Source organism: Carassius gibelio, chromosome A3, assembly GCF_023724105.1.
Source record: "Carassius gibelio isolate Cgi1373 ecotype wild population from Czech Republic chromosome A3, carGib1.2-hapl.c, whole genome shotgun sequence".
Taxonomy (NCBI): Eukaryota; Metazoa; Chordata; class Actinopteri; order Cypriniformes; family Cyprinidae; genus Carassius; species Carassius gibelio.
The window spans coordinates 18,995,388-19,016,806 of record NC_068373.1 but is presented as its reverse complement, the minus strand read 5'-3'; the positions used below and the strand labels follow the sequence as shown (position 1 = coordinate 19,016,806).

The window sequence follows — 21,419 nt, the reverse complement described above, 5'->3', positions numbered from 1 at the left end:
AATTAATCAGTACAAGTCTCTAATGGATATTTAATTGCTCTAGTTTACTTACTCTAGTTTTACATTTAAAAGTGCCTCCTCATCTAATGGTCACTTTAAATCTTTAAAAACACTGATTATTTAATAACACTAGTAAATCTTTAGCATAGCTCAAAAATATATATTATTTTTTTCATAATTAACATTATTAAGTGATGTTAACTGAACTTGCTTGTAGCAATTGGATTTATTTTTTAGACAAAATAGTATAAACTTTTATTATCATCCATGACTTAATGGAATATTTACTGTAATATAATATCAGCATATTTTTATATTAGTGTGCGTTAGTCTGTTCCTTACACAAGCTACAGGTATTTTTATAGTTATATAGCAGTAATATAGCAGTTGTATTGGCCAGTCCAATTAATCTCTGAATATTTAGCCAATTTTAGATTAGCTGGATCACCCTGTAACCAGGACAAATTGATAGACTGTTAAAGAAAAACACACGCTTTCTATTTTCAACTGCTTCAGTATATGTTTTGGCAATTTCATTTAAGTTTAGCAAACACTAAGGCTGTATATAAGACAGCTCATTCATATTACTATGAATGGGAGAAAGTGCTATGTACAATATGGCAGAAGTCCCGCCTCCTAAATAAAAGAGCCAAACTGGAACTGGTATTGCATCACTACCTAGGCTCTGTTTCCAATAAAAACAGATCGCATAATATGCGACTTGGCAGGGGCAACCTGAAATACATGCTTTTTAACGCTGTTGAACATGAGAAACAACATTTATGAAACGGTTCATGTCAGATTTTGTTGGTGATTTGAAATATATTTCAGTATTTCCCCATTCAAGTAAACAGGAGTTGGTCTTTCATGCCTGAAATAGCTGTCTGGAGGAGTTGCAAATATGGCCACCAAGTGAAATTACCTCCCTTGAAAAGGTTTTTGGTATCTTTTATTTGATAATATTGCCACTCTGCTTTTTAGATAATGTCATGACTCACAAGGCATTAAAAAAAACGACAGATCACAGAATTTTTATTTTAGGGTGAACTATGTAGACTATTGGAAAGAAGAAATGCCCAGTCTAAAAGCATGGCAGAACTACTTAGTATGTGGAAGTTGTCAGCAAGATTGATATTTGGACAGCGCAGCTCGGGTTGGTTTTTCCTGGAGAAAGGGCTGCACTCTTGTGTTCTCTGTACTGACAGCACTCTCAGACTGTGGTCTTTGAATCATTGTCAGACATCATGATAACGCTGAGAACCCAAACACAGGGATACAAGGAGGAATTCGACATGTTGATAGATTTGTGACAGGATCCCGCACTCAAAGAACTAGCACAGTTAAGTGGAGGCCTAGGTAGTTGACATACATTGCAGGTAAATGTTGATATCTCAGATTTACAGATCCCCTTGAAATTCTCTTAAGTTCTCACAGATGTGGGCGACCAAGATGGAAAAGGCAGAGACTGTTTACATAAAAACAGATGATGAACTAAAGTAGTCCTAACACCGCTCCTACTATGATCTATATAAAGCAGAGTGAGTTTCTTCTGCCCATTTAAACGATGTTAACTTTCATTTGAATTCAGCATAACATAAAAATCTTACTGCATAAGAGGCTAGAAAAAACTGCTAAAATAAGACCAAGAGCAATTAACATATACAAATTCTTTAAAATAGTCTTTATTCTCAAATTCACTTGCAATACGCCAGGATTGCTGGTCCACGTCAAAAGAGTCTTTACGAAATTCTCAGCTATGCCACAGGCCACATGATTTGAAGTATCATTTAGGTGCCTTAGCAAGCCATGGCCTAATGGTTAGAGTCAGACTTGTAACCTAAAGTCTGAGTAGGGATTGCAGGTGGGAGTAAATGACTAGTGTTCACTTCCACCCTCAATACCAAGACTTTGGCAAGGCACCGAACCCCCCTGCTCCCTGGGCACCAGTCCTACTCAGTATGGGACATGATACTTGGCTAAACGTCACTTTCTCTTAGCAAGCACCATTAAACACTTTGAGTCCTTGAAGTGTCTATCTAACTGCAGCTCACTGATGGAGTGAGATCTCTCTTGTTATTGCCCATTTAAAAGTAAGGCCAACTAAAACAAGCCAGTTTCAGATGCTCAGTTGGTGGCTGCCTCTCCTGTCTTCCTAACCCTCTTTCCAACTTCCAACAGATGCTTCAACCGGCAGACACACATCAAATTCAGTGCTGGCTATCATCAAACAAAGAGAACCTGAACTGCCAGCTCATGGGGTGAAGGTCAAAACTCTTCTAGAAACCATCTCATTTAGCTTGAGTATTTTCAGGCCATCGACACTGAAAACTGACAATGGCATAAATATTGAAAGGACTGAAGTTTTAATTTAGGGGATAGAGTGAATAAGGTCCAGCAGAAGGGAATATCAAGCCTCATGCATCTTGTCCTTGAGGACACTGGAGTCACAAAGGTCAGACATGTTTATTCTAAACAAAAGGATCCTGTTCTGCAGTAAACAATCTTGAAGTGTCAATAGAGCAGGAACCCTCCCTCGGGTGGCTTGGAAAACACCGCCATGATCTAATCTTGTTGAAAGCACTGGGAGAGGCTAACAGCATTCAGGACTAAATTGAGTTTCAAATGTACTTGCTTAACATGGAGGCCCTTTTACAGGCAGTTGAATGTCCTTATTGCATTATTTCACACATTCTCTTCCTGCAATGTGGCTCTCGGCAGACCTTTTTATTAGGTCCCATAAGCTGAGCAGATGGCCCTTGTAGGGCTCTTCTATCCATGTATAATTGGCTCTCAACATTCATTAGCTGGTTGAAACATCACCAATCACCTATTGACTATTCAGATCAAACTTCTAACACAAATGGATTCCAAACGAAATTAGATCATTGCTACAATAAGACTTCTGGGGAATATTATTATTATTTTTATTTCTATTTATATGATAGGTAAAAATTGATAGCCTGATAGAACTGTAAGTCGCTTTGGATAAAATCGTCTGCTAAATGAATTTCTATTTGATTAATTTCTATTTGAGTTGATGATAAAAGAACAGATTGTGATAGTGACAGAGGCTAGAAAAATTGGAAATATGACTGGACCACATTCACACAGTCAGTGTTGACTTGTACCTACTAACAGATATGAATTTCAATTGGTCCTTTGATGTAAATTATTATTTTCCAATCTGGGACCCAAGCAAGAATCAGTTGATTCTCAAAATGCAGGTGTGTGTCCTAAAAACTGAAGAGAGTCAGTTTGGTTATTGAATGTGGTTGTCAGTCCAATGTGTAACCAAAATATGCATGAACAGAAGCATATTAAGCATTCTTAAGAAGAAGTCATGTAGTGAAACTAAAAAGCTCAGAATAATGTTTTTGGGTAAAAATTAAAACATTTTTTAAATAGTTTAAAAAAACATCTCATTAAGAAACCACAACCAGATCCTAGTAAACTGGCAAAAAACAAACGCATTTCAAATCTTCTTATGTCTAAAATTTTATAAAAAGTTCTTTAGTCCTTCCTGAAAAATCTATGAACAATTTCAGTCATGTTTCAGACCTCATCATTGCACAGAAACTGCACTTGTTAAAATTACAAATGCCCTGCTTCATGCATCAGTGGCTTAGATCCTACTTGTCGGACTGTTACCACATTGTTTACTTAAACGTGGAATCATGTCAACTAATGTCAACAAAGTTTGGAGTGCCACAAGGATCTGTCTTAGGCCTGCAGCTATTTTATATATACATGTTGCCCCTTGTTAATATTGTGAGAAAATTTGGGGTTAGTTTCCATTGTTATGCTGATGATACTCAACTATACATTTCAACAAAACCAGATGAAGCTTCTAATTTATCTAAGCTAACAAGAGTTCATTCATTCATGACCTCAACACTGGACTATTGTAATGCATGCACTGCTAGGTGGTTGTCCTGCATCTTCAATAAACAAGCTACAGGTAGTCTAAAATGCAGCTGCTATAGTCCTTACCAGGTCAAGAAAATATGATCATATTACCCCAGTTTGTAACAATCTCTACACTGGCTACATATTAAGTTCTGTATCAGTTACAAAATATTACTTCTTATAAGGCCATAAATGGTTTAGCTCCTGCATGCCTAACTAGTTTTCTATCATGCTACAATCCATCACACTCCTTAAGGTCTCAAACCTCTGGACTTTTGGTAGTATCCATCACAGCAAAGTCCACTAAAGGAGGTAGAGCTTTTTTACATTTGTCTTCCAAACTCTGATCGCAACATATAATCTTTGCTGTTAATTAGTGCTGCCCAAAATTTTTTTTTTGAATTTCGAATATTCGTTGAATTTCAAATAAAAATCCACATTCGAAATTTTTGCCGCGTCCACACAACTTTCAGAGGCGGACGAGCTCGACACATTCACCTTGTATTTGCGCACGTGAAATAAATGACATAATGTGGATGGTGTGCGGACAGCCGCAGTATACTTTATCAGTGGTGCACGAGATGCGATGACGATTTAAGTGTCATTGCATTATAAGGTTTTTGTTAGCCTATCCAGTTGAAGCCACAAGAAAAAAAGAGAACATCAATGTGGAGAAGATCTTGACTCGCGTCTCGCACAAGAGAGCCGCATGTTTAGAAAGCCATGTTAAATTAATGTAATTTAAACTTTTTTAAAACATATCTCGAGACTTTATGGTGGGGTTTTTTTGTTCCCCATCCCACTACATCTCAAGTTTTTAAATACATGACGCCGTTTTGTTTATAGTTGTTTAAGCAACTTAATTAATTGTAATTGGTTTATTATTTTAAAACATTATTTTTAAAATTATGTATTTTTATGTTTTTAAAAAATGTGCATTAGTAATATTTTGTTCGATTCGCCATCTTGTGGCCTCAGGAGAGAATCAAAAAGCTTTTCTTCACCCTAACTGAAATTGTGCATTTTAAATTTGAATATAATTCGAATTATGATAATATTTAAGTACCAAATTCAAATTTAGTTTTTCAGCTATTTTGACAGACCTACTGTTAATATTGTTCAACGTTTGTTTGAATACGCCATTAACTAACTGCATGATTTTTACTATACATTTCTGCCATATGGGCATCACATTGACAAACTGAACAACTACTCCTAAATGTAACATAGAAACTTTTCTGTGAAGCTGCTTTGCAATGACTTGTTTGATGAAAATCACTGTACAAATAAACGTGAATTGAACTGAAAAATTCTTATGAATCCTTCTCCAGAAAACCAATCCACCAGGAGTCATTTGGCCTCTGAATATGGTTAAGAACATAAAATATTTGAACGATTAAATACACAAATATAGTTTGAATAATCAAATAGTGCTGTGGAAATTTAATATCTGAAGGATTAAATAGGTCACAAATCACTTCTGCAAGTGTACAACGCTGTGGTAAATTGCACTGGTTTCTACACGACCAATGCAATTTCAGTGGGACTATTTACATTACACTTATAAAAAAAAAATTTATTGTAGAGGTGGGCATAGATTATTTTTTTTTAATCTAGATTAATCTCACTGTGATCTTGAAATTAATCTAGATTGATCTAGATTAAAATGGCTCATTCAAATTCTGCTGACAGCATTCAGAATATGTGTGTTACCCAAATAAAAGTCTTTTAGAAGGGGTTTATCAAGCTAGATGGTGCATTGGAAATGTACATCTCCGGTTTCCAAAATGCATCACAAACTGCTTGAAAAAGCTGTAAACTAATTCCACATTGCACAAGCGGGGACCCGGTGAAGTTTTTACCAGTGTGCCCTGTTTGAAATTGTTTAATTTGTATGTTCGTTTATTTTTATTTATTTGTGCTATTTACACAATGTTTAAGATTTTTTCAAGTTTGTAGGTGTCAAGGTACAGAAACTAAATAATTAAAATGTAAAAAAGCACTGGAGAGTCTTCAATGTAAAAATTAAATATACAATGAAACCTACATTTATTCAGACACCTTCAACATTTCTCACATTATTACAGTTTTGCTATATAGATCAAAAAATATATCTGGTGTCTGAATAATTTTTGGTTTGACTGTTAAAACTACAAAGTAGTCAAGAGCAGTGAGTGATTTTCATTTTCATTTTCTTGGATTAACATTACAGCAGCCAGCAGCTAAATTAGGCGCGGTCACTTTAAGAGACGATGAACGCATTCAATATAATACACATCCCATTTTTCCTCAACTGTTTACTTTCACTTAAGAAATAACTGACAGTTTTTTCGAGCATAATTTCCAAGGTGGATATTTTGACATATTTCGTATGTATTTGTCGACACTAGAGCAAAAATAAGCAAATTCGATGTTCAAGTGTTTTGATCAAAACACTTGAAAACGTTTATTTTTTGCTTCTCGAGTCGCCTTTCTCTGCGTTAGCCCTGAACACCGCGAGTACTGAATCGGGCTCTTTCACATCTTGTTGTTTGTTTCAAACTGCGATTTGTTTTTGTTCGTTCCAGTGCAGGAGGGACTTTGAGGAGAACTTCGCAAAATAGAGCTCGGTTCAAGCTGAAAGTCATCATAGCTTGCTTAGTATAGACCCAGCTCCCAACCCAACTTTGAAAACAGATTAACGGCGATATTTTTCTTTATCGCCCGATAAGAGTCTGGCGTTAACGCAGCACGTTAACGCAGATAACGGCCCACCACTAGTTTATTGACACTTGACTTATTGTTTTATTCTGAAATCTATTCTGACTAAAATCAAACTTTAGAAAGTGCATTGTAAATGTACTTAATGTGATATCACAGAGGGCAAATGGAGATGTCTGCCTCTCACATTTTTCTCCTGAAGGAAAACAGCAGTCTCTAATGAGCATCCTCTAGAGTCTCAGAAAAGATCTCAGTGTTTCAAATTGTACTGAGAATTGCTACGATATCAAAGTCTGCAATTAAAGGTCAAACATTTTAATAAGAAAACAAACATATCTCATCAAAAATTTTCTAAAACGTAAAATATGCTAACTATATTATATATAGCTGTACTCTTACTGATTGTCAACAATTTTCTAATTTGTCCCATATAGTTGATATTTCAATTGTAAATTACTAAAAACTAACTCTTCTTAGAAGCCTCACAGCAATAAAATCTTACTCGTGGCTGATACACACAGCTTCACTCATCTCTACAGTAGAGCACAGCAGTGCCTTGTGTCACTATTGATCATTTATATTTTTCCCCTATCAAAATGAGGCTACGGTCTAAAACATGCCATTCCAAAGCTGCTAAAATGGAGCAAACACATAAATTATTCTCGCAAGAACAGGGTGATGACGTATATGAACTGATGCCATGTTCTTTAATGATTGAGGTTCTTCTATGCGTTTTCATAAACTACTGATCTCCCTGAACACCCACACATACCCCCCCCCCCCCAAACCTTATTTAAGCACTGCTTCATGGAACACTTATGCTATTTATAGAGGCTTTAAAGACCTACACCTTCAGATGTGGTTATGTTCTGCCTTTCCACCGAACATAGCGAGGTGTGAGACACCCCCTGCATCACAAATATATAAATGCAATCACAGTCTGCTTTGATTTACAAGGGCATTTAGACAGAAGGTGAGTGGTTGGAGATACAAGTGAAATCATCAGGGTGATTTTGAAAGGTGTTAGGTGTACAAATAATGATAACTGCTGTTAAAGAGACTTTCTGTAAGTCTCTGTAAATGATTGGTCAATCGCTAAAACTATAATATCATATCAATCATCACACATATCACTACTGTCTTTCTTCTCACATAATAGTTTTAAACCAAAAACCAATATTTTATATCAATTTACTTTTTTGGTTAAATAGGCATTCAATTGCAGAAATGACTGACCGAGCAGAGGTGGGTAGTAACGAGTTACATTTACTTCGTTACATTTACTTGAGTAATTTTTCGGGGTAACGAATACTTTTCGGAGTATATTTAAAGATGGGTACTTTATACTCTTACTTGAGTACATTTTTTGGGAAAAATCTGTACTTTTACTTCGTTACTGTGGGCGACGCCCCTCTCGTTACTTTATCTTAATGCAATAAATGCTTCAGTTTATTCCAAACGCGCCGTCTACTTTTCTCTGGACAATGAGCGATGCCCATTCGCGAATGATTCATTCTTTTGAGTCAACTCTGTTCAAAGGCTTGATCAAACCAATTGGCAAACGAGTGAATTGGTTCATGAATCAGTTTGATTGAGTCGTTCAGTTCCATGCTGCACGCGCTGAGCTCTGAAGCGGTTCACTCAGAGTTGTAACGTTTAAGAATATTAGCAGCGTTGAAAACAGGGCTATGGAACTGCACTGAATTGAAAGCTAATCTGCAAAGGCTATTCTTTGCTTGCGATGGAGATCCTTATTAGATGAACGCGTGTGCTGTCTACTGTTTAACAGGTAATAACTTGAGCTACATTCGATTACAGTACACGATACCACTGTGACATTAGTTTGTTGTACGTGTGTGGCTTATAACAGGTTGAATGCAGCTTCCAAAAGACAAAGAATAGTCGATTAAGATTTTATTAATTTTAATACAATCACACCAGTGCGAGTACGTTCAGCAAGTCATATCATCAGCTGCTAAATTCAGATCTGTGATCGCTTGCTGGCGCTGAGCCAGAGACAGACGCGTTTTTACAGCGCTGCGCATTAACCAATCACACACGGTTCTGTTGAGCTTTTGAATGCAATGGCCAATCAGAGGTGTTCCGATGAGTCATCGCTGAAATGCCGGTGCTTCCTTCACTCGCTCACTTACTGAATACCTCTTTCTGCCGAATTCTCTCGTCAGAAACAACAAAGTGCAGATGTGTGTACGAATCTATAATTAAGATATTGATTTCACAGTGTTAACAGTTTCAGTGATTGTAATGGTAGTTTCTGAGAGTGAATGAAATCTAGACTGTCAGTGAAAATTATGTTTAATAATGTAAATGTTATTTGCTCTCTTTCTGAACAATGAAAGATTAGTAGCAATATTTATATCACATTAACTTTCAATGTTAAATTCACATTTAAAATAAAGTCAGTCGTATTAAAAATATGTTATGGCATGACACCTATATTTGTTACTTAAATAAACAGACAGGGTTTTATAATAAATTACATAAATTGGATTAAAGGCTGATGAAATATATACATTTATACACACACACATACATTACATACATTTTTTGTCTATATATCTATATAAAAAAAGGCTCCGTATATATGACCCAAAGTAACTAGTAACTAACTACTTGAGTAGATTTTTTATCCGATACTCTTTTACTCTTACTCAAGTAACTATTCAAGACTAGTACTTTTACTTTTACTTGAGTAAATATTTCTAGAATTACTTTTACTTTTACTTGAGTAAAGTTTTTGGGTACTCTACCCACCTCTGTGACCGAGTGTACATTAATGATTACTTCAATCCTTCACTCTTAAATATTGTCATTCAACAAAAAACTCTTACACTTATTGATTTCTCACTTTTTCTGCTGACCCTGTTGCTCCCTTATCATTATGTATGCACTTCTTCATCTGTCTGTTCCTCTCTTTCTCAGCTCCATCCAGCTCTTTCCTCAAACTTGTAATTTTGCAATTAAGACTGAGGAGGCAAAAGAGGCTCTCCTAAGCAGCTGGCTCACCATCAAGCTGACAGCAAGAGGAAATCCTCTTTTATTATTTACTCACAGTTTTCCACATGATTAAGAAAGAACCAGATCACAGCCTTGCCTGTATTCCATAGGAATATGTAAACCTTCCTCATAGTCTCTTTTGTTTTTTTGAATGCACACAAAAATTGCCAGTGAGCGAACAGCTTGTTATTTGTGCTTAATAGCAGATGGAGTCACTGTTACATTAAAAAGTCTTGAATGCAAAATAATTTATTATTTCCTTTGATGTAGGCTACGCAATGACATTTTTCATGGGGAAAATTAGAAAAGAAATCCATGCAATTGGATGAAAATTTTGCACTAGAGAATTCACAATATCCCCACATTCAATGTCCACACCTTATATGTGACCCTGGACAACAAAACCAGGCTGAAGTGTAAATTTTTCGAAATTACTGAGAAAATCACCTGCATTCTTAGCAATGCATATTACTAAAAAATTAAGTGTCGATATATTTACAGTAGGAAATTTACTCGATATCTTCATTGAACATGATCTTTACTTAATATCTTAATGATTTTGGCATAAAAGAAAAATCTATAATTTTGACCCATACAATGTTTTTTTGGCTAATGCTAGAAATAAGTCCCACCGACTAAAGTTTTGTGGTCCAGGGTAACACATCTCGAGTCAGGGTGACTTAGGAGCTGTAAATATTCAGTGTTGGGGGTAACGCAATAAAAAACGCGAGTTACATAATCAGATTTCTTCTTTAAAGTAACTAGTAAAGTAACTCCTTACTGTTATATTTATGTTAAAATATCTGTTACTTTTTCAGATGAGTTATTCCCATTTTTTCACTGACACCTCTCCTGTCCTCATGTTGAGAGTCGTCCAAAACTTCAGAAGTGTATTTTGGTCTTTATGATTAGTCACAATGTTCTGGAATGTTCCAGAAAGCACTAGAACATAGGTCTTCAACCCTCTTCCAGGGGACTCAATGTCCTGCAGAATTCAGCTCCAAACCTAATCAAACACACCTGAACCAGCAAATCAAGGTCTTCAGGACCTTGAAAAGTCACAGGCCAGGTGAACTTTGCAGGACTGTGGGTCTTCAGGAGCAGGGTTGAGGACCTATGAACTAGAATATTACTGAATATTTCGGAATGTTACAGAAACCATCCTTGGAAAAGTAAAATATCTGTCTAATCTAAATCTAAGTGCAACTGACATATTCACATATGCCAAAACAAACTGAACAAAGGGAAAAAACATCAGACATCAGTTTCCGAAACAAACACCTGCACCAAGCTAGGTATGAAAGCTCCCTTATAGGAACACTTCACCCAAAGCTCTCTACTATTCAACTAAAGTGAATGGAACTGCCAAGATGAAAAAAAAGACAAAAATAGCATAAACATTTAGTGCAGTATTGTTTCACAATACACACCAAAAGGAGGAGAAGAAACTGCACAAACTACAATAAACTAATTATGAACAAGATGTATAGTTCCCACACTGTTCTAACAGAGCTTTACTCTTCTAGGCATAATCTTCAGGAGGCACAGACAGCTTTGCTCTCCAGCAGAGAACCTCAGGTTTCAGCATGTCTGAGCATTGCCTTGCAGAAACATTCACTATCTCCCTCAGCTCCTATTGGGTCCGGTATTCCAGATACAGTCAGGGCTGTTCTTGCAAATCAATAGAGGGTTTCAACCGGTTTAGAGAAGATGTGAATAGATAAAGAGCATGTCTGAGAGAAAAAAAAACTAGGAACAGAGGGAGAGAGGAGAAAGATTGAGCAGTGGGTAAAGTCATCATAAACTCAACTGTGCACCTGTAATTAGAACAAGAGCTGAAAACTGCGGTGAAAAACTAAAAGTGCAGAACCGCAGAGGCTGTTATTGACCTACCGTGACCTGTAATTGCAGTCACCTTAAAGAACATCCAGTGTCTTTAGTGCGTAAGAGTGAAGCAGGAATTAAAATTACTTTCCCAGGGTAATTTAGCCTCATACAGTGAAGAACACAGCTAGCCACAGGTCTACAGGTACAAATTGCAATGTTAGAAAATGTGCCAAAACGTCACACTTCCAATTCATACTGCTCGTGCAGGAGTTGGAAAAAAGCTATCCGGATGGCCTCTTTGTATTTTCACCATGATTTCATATGAGAAATGCCTAACGTGTTCGTACTCCAATGTGAAAGCCGTCATGCGGAAATTTGATAATTATATTCATGAGACAAATGGGAGGCATGAACATCTGCAATCAGGATATCATATGCTTCAAATCTGAACAAGTGGGCATGTAGAATCAGATTTCTGTTGTCAAAATGATTAGAAAATCTAATTTAAATGAGATATGTACATATTGAAGATTGCCTAATAAGAATATCTGCAGGATCATCTATTTTACCAGTGTGAAAATTTCTGGGTTATTAAACCTTCTAAAGTAATTTCCATTTTACTGTCAAGATGCTTTGTATAATACCATAATATCTACTCTATAAAAATGTACTTGAGGCACCATTGTGAGATTCTCAAGAAAATCACACTGGTGGAAACCTCTGGAAAACTCAAGGCATCCTTCAGAATGGAACTTATAAGTTCATGCAAGACTCTAAACACTGTCAGCGTGTCCTCCAGTAACAACATCACAACAAAAAAGCTCTGATACACGTCAAATATACAATACCGATAGTCCTGGAAAAGGATTTACTGTTGCTGCAAGACACTTACAAATACAACCAAAGGCACTTTACACTTTCAAAGATCTTTCAAAATCTTTAATGAATAAATTCCTACCTTGACACTGAAATCCTTGTTTCCCAAAACCCCTGAAAGAAAAAAAAAAACAAGGGTTCATTGAAAAAAATATAAAACCATAGTTTTTAAACATTTAGACTTGAACTACATCACTTTGTGGTTTGGCTGTTGCCTCATGTAGTATGACTCATTTCTTATTTCTTGTATTGTCTTATACTCTTGTATTGTCTTGCAACTACATTTTTCATTCATATTTTTACATTTAATTGAACTTTTTACTTTGCATACTTTACTTTGGGAAATCAATAAAGCAGTGGCTCGAAACCAAGTGAGCTCCTACCAAAAGCATTTTGGCCATTCTAGGCTTGTTTAGAGTCAGCCGAGTCTACATATGATGCTGTCTAGATAGACAGCACATTAGGTCTTGATACAGTGCACACTTGATCTCCAACAGTAACAGGTACATATCTATGGAATGCTATTTTAACATTTATTCCTTAAATTAACTAGAATCTGTTTTTATTTTACTGTGCCTATTTTTTTGTATTATTCATTTATTAGACAAAAGTGTATTTTCCATTGCATTTTTACTAGAAAAGTTTCAAAGTCAATTAATAATAAGACATTTAAATTAACAGCAAACGAGCAGTCCTGGCAAGTCATTGCGTATAAGAATACATTTTAATACATATACTAGTGCCACATATAAGGATACTAGCATCTCTCTATTAATAAAAAGAAAATGTTATAGCAACAGGGATATAAAGCACCAGATTTGTTACTACTAACTAATGAAAAGAGCTCTAAAAGTATCTGTTTAATACGTACACGCATTTCTAAAAAAAAGTTGCATGTAAATTTGAAGGCTACTGGTTACTACTGGATTATTTCCGAGCAATAAAAAAATAAGAACTAGCAACAGAATAATACTTAGTTTTAATGAATGAATGTTAAAACAGCCTGCCATACACTTCAGTGGGGAATTAACCTAGAGCGCACAAACTCTCTTACCAGATAAAGTCCGTGCAGTGGCTGCAGAAAGTAGGCTGCTTGAAGAAGCGAGCGATAAACTTGTGGTCCTTAACTTCGTGAACGTTTTTCTGTCTCAGGGCACCTTGTCGGGCGAAGCCCCTCATGGGTGCGCTGCTCTCCTCTCCATCGCTGTTCGATTGCTCTGCCATTCTCAACAAGGGGAAAGTTTGCGCGAGCCTGTACACTGGAGAGAGTTGTGCGGAGTGCGAACATGTAATGCAAAGCTCCAGACTGCGATGAACTCTGGCGCGATGCTTTGCTTCCCTCCTTACGCACCGGTACACGCACACATACACTGACGCGCTGTTACAAGACTCCTCCCACCCTCCCACGTATTTACATTTGGCAAGCAGAGCTAATTGATTGAGATTCTATCAAACCTCTCTCACATTTACATGAAAAACCTTAATAGCATAATGAGAATGAGACAATGGGAAACACTTATGAATAGGTAATGAAACGCGATGCTCATGAAAATGTATACTTCAAGAAAAGTGTCAATAATTTTGATACGGATACTGTACAAGAATTAGAACACCTACTCTAAATGATGAAACTTAAATGTGCACTGGGTATATATATATATATATATATATATATTCTAAATAGTTTTTTCATACTATAAGAAATAGCTTTTTACAGAAATATTATTATAATCATTTACAGCCATAAGTCTTGAAAAAGCGATTTATTCTGCATGGAGCCGGTCGCCCCCTCATGGGCACTAACATGTTGACATCACATGACCAGCTGTACTGAACGAACACAAATGTTTCTAAGATTTAATTTGAAAAATAATAAATAAATAAAAAAAGTAAAATAGCTTCGTGTTGATAGATGTCAGTTCACAACCACTGTTAAATTTGGGATGAATATGAGCCAGTTAAAAATAGAAATTACAGAGTGCACCTTCAATATTTAATTAATTTAAGCACTGCATATTCATACCTGAGGACTGATTAGACCATATCAAGATAATTAGGAAATCAGTCCTACATTTAATTAACCTGTATTTAATTACATATATCAAATGATAAAATGTGGTAAAATAAGAAAGAATAATTATGTTATACAGGGGTGGAAACACTACAGACAATATGTGGTTTTCAACGGCTGATTCTTATATATTTTTGTTCATCAGAATCCTGAATATGTGGTTAAATCGGACTATATGCATGAAAATGGCTCTTAAAGCAAATCTGTCATTACCTAATATGTAGTACAATGTTGTGAACAAACCCTCAAGATAAAAAACCCATTAATGATGAAACAGTTACAGTTGTCTCAAAGCATTTTCTTAAGGGGTTTTGATGCAGCAGGCCACAGGTTCTCTGATGTCCCCAAAGTCTGAAGCTGCACAGGGAGCCAAGTTATTTCAGCGACTGCTCACATAAATTGACGTCTAAGCTTTGTTACATAAATTTTTGTGTTATGCCCCAGCTGACTCTTTTCAGCAGTTATTTCTTTCCTGTTCTGTGACGCACTGACAAGTAGGAGGCAAGGACAACCAGCGGCTAAGAGTGCACCATGCACTTACCAAGAGAGACTACTGTAAAACCCTCAGAAGGGAGCTTCGACTTCTTGTGCAGATGCTGTCATATATACCTGTTGATCATATCGTGTGATTCTTGCTTGTTGCTGAACTGCTGCACATCAGGGATGCTGCTATCGATTGTATCGGTAATTGACTGTTTCGATGATGAATTGTGAATTTTATAATAAAAACAAGACCAGCATTATTTTATTATGTATTTTTAATGTTTTCAAAATGTTTTAATCCAATTAATTACACAATGTGCAATCGGATTAATCTCAATTAATCTCAAATGAATTAGATTTAATAATTGGTACATCGTGTGCCAATGGTACACTTAAGTCATTATTGTTTTAAATTAAAAAAGCACTGAATAGACATTGCAACAACAACAAAAAAGTAGCTTAAAGTGTTGAAAATGAAAATGATGTCATTAATAACTCACCCTCATGTCGTTCCAAACCCGTAAGACCTCCGTTCACCTTCGGAACACAGTTTAAGATATTTTAGATTTAGTCCGAGAGCTTTCTGTCCCTCCATTGAAACTGTGTGTACGGTATACTGTCCATGTCCAGAAAGATAATAAAACATCATCAGAGTAGGCCGTGTGACATCAGAGGATCAATTAGAATTTGTTGAAGAATCGAAAATACATTTTGGTCCAAAAATAACAAAAATTACGACTATTAAATATTTAGAAATATTTAGATTCAACATTCAAAAACACAAATATATTATAATATACTACTCTAAATATAAACTAAAATAGCCAGTAGGGGGAGGCTAATCACTGGTTTAAAGAGTGAGCCATTCAGTCTCACTGAATCATTAGCTCAGTCGATTCGTTCAAAACCACGGATTCATTCACTAATGAAACAAGCAGTGCAAATAATTAATTAGATTGCAAAAAATAAATAAAAAAAGAAATAAATAAAAAAATAATAATAATTAATTAGATTGCAATAGAATTATTATTATTATAATTGCGATAACATGATTTGTAACTAGTTAGAATTAAATACTTTACATTTTACAAAAATGTTTATTTTTTTTTTATTAATGAGATCTGTACAGTTTGGTCTTTTTTTTTTGTAGTAGTAGACAAATGTGATATTTATTGTTATTTATTTTGAATTTTTTTTAACAACTTAAAACATAGGCTACCATTGGTATTTTCACAATATTTCGAAAACATTTTATTTTGATTAAAAGAAAACATGGAAGCAAATGAAATACCTAGAACGTGGCAAGTAGGCTAAAAGGTTGCAAGGAGAGATGGTAATGTGATAAATACGTTATAAATAGGCTACGTTTCAGCAACATGGTGTAAAACGTATTTATAATAAAATAAAAAGAAACCGGCATTTGTCATATTAAATATGTCAGATAATAACGTTATCACAACCTTTTCACTATGTAAAAAAAAAAGAAAAAAAAAGTTTTTACAACATAGGCTAGTTGTATTTGGTGGGTTATGGCTTTTACAACACTGCAGAAATAGTTCACCCAGATACTAACCATGTCTTTTGAAGCCTGGGTGACTTACTTTCAGCTGTGGAACATAAAATGAGATATTTATAGCAGATTGTCCCAAATGTGTTCCTTGAAAGAAAGAAGTTGATTGAGTTTGTAATGACATGATGATAATGTGTAAATTATGAAATATTTTTTATTAATTTTAGTCAACTATCCCTTTAACACCATCTTCACATTCTCTTGTAAATGTACTCTTTGAATATGCTTTAGATTCTTTAAAACGATGCAGCAAAAATTCATCTTTGCTGCAGATGAATTTGCTTATTTTTGCTTCCAGAGCTGTTGTGAAGATCATGTTAAATAGGCCTATATTTTCTCTTGGTTGACAACAGTCTTTTCCTGTGTTAAAGGAGTCAGAGGAAACCGTTAAATGCACTGCAGCATGTGAGATGGACAGAGATCCAACCACTGGTGTCATATGTATTCACATTCATTGTAGAAGTATAGATACTAGGGTTTAAAAAGACTTTTGTAGAGGTTGAAGTATAAACACAAGCTTTTTACTCAAGTAAAAGTGTAAAAGTATTGGTTTAAAAATTCCATTAAGAACAAAAGCTTAGGCCGCACCACCTCCTCAAAAAAACAGTTTTCTAAAGGCCATAGTGCCATAATGACTATAATGATATATTAAAATGTTCAGGTTGAAAAATTTGGGATGCACTAGGCTACCTGTTTCAGCCGGATATATGCCCATTGAAAATGAACGCACTTTAGTACAATGCAAATGCATTAAAGAACTAGAGATGGGATGACTAGTTGCCTAGCATTGTAATGATGCAAAAAGTCAGACTTCAGAGGCATGTCATTAATAACCTTTAATGTAATGTAAATGTACATCCAAACTGCAGGAATCTGCGAGGGCAATAGACAACATTGGTGTACCTAGGGCAGACTGTATGGTTTTCCTATTTACAATAAACATTAGTGCTGTCAAAATGAATGATTAATCCAAGTGAAAAAATAAAAATGAAAAATAACCCTGATACCTTCTTGATTGATAGCTTCCTGTATGGGTGTCCATATGTCCAGTGTTTGGTGGTAAGGAGTTATAAATTTGGTATAGCCTACTTATCACAACATTGTCAATCGCGTTGTCAATCGCAAACGCTAATTTATTAAAACATCTCGCTACCGAACTACCAACAGTAGCTTAATTTGTGGAGGAAAAAGAGAAAGCATCCATTTGGTGAATGAGCCAGTGAGAAATAATAACTTTTAAGTAGGGTCCGGTGCCATTTAGATATTTTTAAAATGGTACCGGTGCCTGAATCGATACCATATTTTTCTGACTATAAGTCGCACCTAAGTATAAGTTGCATCAGTCCAAAAATATGTCATGACGAGGAAAAAAAACATATATAAGTTGCTCTCGACTGTAAATCACATTTATTTAGACCCAAAGAACCAAGAAAAAACATTACCGTCTCCAGCCGCGAGAGGGTGCTCTATGTTTTCAGTGTAGATTACAGGAGAACTGAGCAGCATCTCCTCCCTCTGGCGGCTGGAGACGGTAATGTTTCTCTTGGTTCATTTCTCTTGGTTCATGTTAAATAAATTTTTATAAATAAGTCGCACCTGACTATAAGTCACAGGACCAGATAAACTATGAAAAAAGTGCGACTTATAGTCTGGAAAATACGGTACTTAAAAAAAAAGAGCCACAAAAAAAAAAAAAAAAAAACTATGGATAACATTAAAGAACATTACAGATATTTAAAATAAATCCATAGCTTTCACCTAAGGTGCTCTCATTTCCCAAGTTGTGCTTCCCTCACTCTAAGGCTAATAAATGTATTTCACAATCTGGGTCATTATTTAATACAAAACCACACATAATGTTTCTACTGTATCTCTGTCAATCTCTCTGATATTTAGTTAAAGTAAGTGCTGTCTGTCACTGTCTTTAATCAGTTCTGTAAATTACTGTAGGCTCATTCTTTATAAAGTAGCAACAATGTCGTTTGTAAAGTACAGTACTATGCTAAAGTCTTAGGCACATTAGTATTTTCACCCCAAAAAAAGGGTTTTATGCCAGTTATTTATATCTTTTGCTGTAGTGTGTCAGAAGGAAATATCAGTTTGCCATTAATTTTAATAACAATCTAGTGCGATTTTGAATGCACAAGTTGTCTGACAACGGCAAAATGAATGTTTGGAAATGTAAACTGATATTTTCTACTGACACACTTCAGCAAAATATATAAATAACTGGCCGAACACCATTCTTTTGGGTGAAAATACTAACGTGACGAAGACTTTTGCACAGTTGTGTATGTTTAAAGTACGCATGATTAAATTAAATATATTTAAGTTCAATTTAAGTATGTGTTCTTTCATATGTTAGTGTTAAGGGCTCGATTGTCGCAGGAGGAAACAGCTGGGTTAAATGGTTAAATTTAATGTAAATGTTAAATGTCCACATAATGTGCATGATTGTTTCACCTCTATGCCCCGCCTTTCTGAAATGTACAATTTTTACAAAGCTCGTATCTCTGAAAAGAAATGTGTGCTCTGATTGGCCAGCTATCCAGTGCGTTGTGATTGGCCAAATGTTTCAAGCGTCTGACGGAAATGTTACTCCCCTCAACTGTAATGGCGTGTCCCAGGACAAAAACAATAAAAACCCATTACAAACGAGGCAGTAGTTGCATCCAGTGGGAACATAATTACTGATTATAATGACTTATACTGTCTTTTTACGTGTTGCGTCGCGCCGCGTAAACATAAAACCATATCTGCATTTGTGATCAGACAAATAACAAACAACCAACTGAAAAAAAAAAAAATTGGTGCAACCAACAAAATAGTCTCACTTTTACAATGAAACACACAGCTTTTCCATGAAATGGCGCCTGCGGAAACAGAGAGCATAAAATATTTGCCTTCTTTCTTTGCGAACATTTGGGCGGCATTTTGCAAATCTTCCCACATCGTGACATAGACATGTGGGGGGGTATTTAAATGAGCTGTTGTAGGGAGACGTGGCAGAGTCTTAACTTTGATAAAGAATATCTCTTTGCATTTGAGACTTTAGTCTTTGTAACTCTTCAGATCTTTTTCATGAACCAAGAGTTGTAACACTTCAAAGAAAAAGAAAAAATTGAAATCGCATCATATGACCCCTTAAAAAAAAAAAAAAAAAAAACTGTAATTTACTCCCTCTGATGTTCCAAACCTTAATGTATTTATATCTGTTGCGTAGCATAAAATAAGATATTTCAAGAAACAAATCTTTTTTTTTTTTTCTACAATGATCACCAAAATTGTTCTTCAAAATATCTTCCTTTTATGTACCATGGAAGAAAGTAAGTCATACAGGTTTGGAATAAAAAAATAAAAAAAAGGTGTAGAAATTCTACTACACATTATTATACTTAAACTGACACCGAGATTAATGATAATTCAGTACTCTGAGATATAGAGCTATTGTTTCTAATAAGGTCTCATAGCCATTTTTAGTGCCATATCTCTGCCTCTCTGCAGTGCCCTGGAGTTAAATGAAATAAGGAGAGTGTAGGTCTTTTCCCTATGGTTGCTTTGGAAATGTCTTTACATAATGATAAATATAGGTTTATCACATCCTTTAAGGCACTTGAGATTTCTGTTCCGTTACGTGAAGAAAAATATCTTCAAAGAATAAGGCACTGATTTGTTCATTCAGATATTTTATGTTTCCTGTACAGTACTTGTTTTCAAATACTTTTTTTTGTGTACTCTCTGCATATAATATAAATTATATATATTGGCAATAATAACATTGCCAATATGTACAGTGTTGACCCTTGTTCTTCATAACCTCTGCAGTTGACTCTGGTATGCTGGATATTAGATTCTGGGCCGAATCCTGACTGGTGGCGAGCCATTCTTGCCTTAGTAATTCTCAGAGTTGATCACAATTTGTGCCTTTCGAGGACTGACCACAGGTTCTCTCTGGGATCAAGATCCAGGGAGCTGCCTGGCCATGGATCCAAAATTTCAATATAACGATCTCCGAGCCACTTCATAACTCTTAATTTGTGACATGGTGCAGAATTATAAGAAAGCCCACCCCTGTGGTTGAAAACCCCATACATGGATGGAGCTTCATCAGAAAAATAACTTTGCACCAGTCTTCTGCTGTCCAATCCTTGTACTTCCTGCAGAATTTCAGGCTTTCCTTGGCATTTTTCTTGGAGAGAAGTTGCTTCTTTGCTGCCCTTCTTGACACCAGGCCGTTGTCCAAAAGTCTTGGCATCACTCTGTGCGCAGATGATTTAACATCAACCTGCTGCCATTCCTGAGCAAGCCCTGCGCTGCCGGAGACACGATTCTGTAGCAGACTCCTCAGGAGGAGACGTCCTGGCACTTGCTGGACACACTTCTCCACTGCAGTCGAACCTTTCTCCTTGAGGTTCTTGATTTGGTAAATGGTTCTTTCATGGTGCAATATTTTTTGTAGCCAGTTCCTTGGATTGGAGGCCATTTTGATGCACCGCAATGAAGGCTGCACGTTTCTTTGGATGTAAACATACATCGCTAACAAGATATACAATGATTGAAGTGCTTCTTCCCCTCTTTTATAGCAATCGGTCTTCTCTTACAAACTATTTATTATGATAACCCAACCATAGTGATTCACCTGACTCGTACAAGTACACACTTTCACATGTGCTTCTGATATGATTAGCCAATAAATGTTAGCTGGTCATTTTGTGTCAGGATAAAAGAAAAAAAAAGGTGAAATTAATTAATTATATATATATATATATATATATATATATATATATATATATATATATATATATATATATATATATATATATATATAATTTTTTTTGGCCAATGAAGCTTTTAGGAATTATTTTAAATGCATCTGATCACTCTACAGAATCTAGAAACAATGTGAATAAACAACACCACAACAGCTTAAGCAGCAAATTTAGCAAAACTTTACAAAAAGAGCAGATG

General features: G+C 35.6%; 1 protein-coding gene across 2 annotated transcripts in view; it reads right to left on the bottom strand.

Moving 5' to 3' along the window:
* LOC127950904 (protein kinase C beta type) overlaps positions 1–13,687 on the bottom strand; it is a 113,913-nt gene extending 100,226 nt beyond the window's left edge. Inside the window, exons 1-2 of one of the 2 annotated variants that reach the window (XM_052548317.1) lie at positions 13,382–13,687; positions 12,410–12,441 (exon numbers count right to left, since the gene is read on the bottom strand). In XM_052548317.1, coding sequence (XP_052404277.1) covers positions 12,410–12,441; positions 13,382–13,551 — 202 coding nt within the window. In that variant the 5' untranslated portion in view covers positions 13,552–13,687. The remainder of the gene's footprint in view (positions 1–12,409; positions 12,442–13,381) is intronic. The other variant, XM_052548306.1, reaches the window with a different exon arrangement.
* Positions 13,688–21,419: the final 7,732 nt, after the last annotated feature.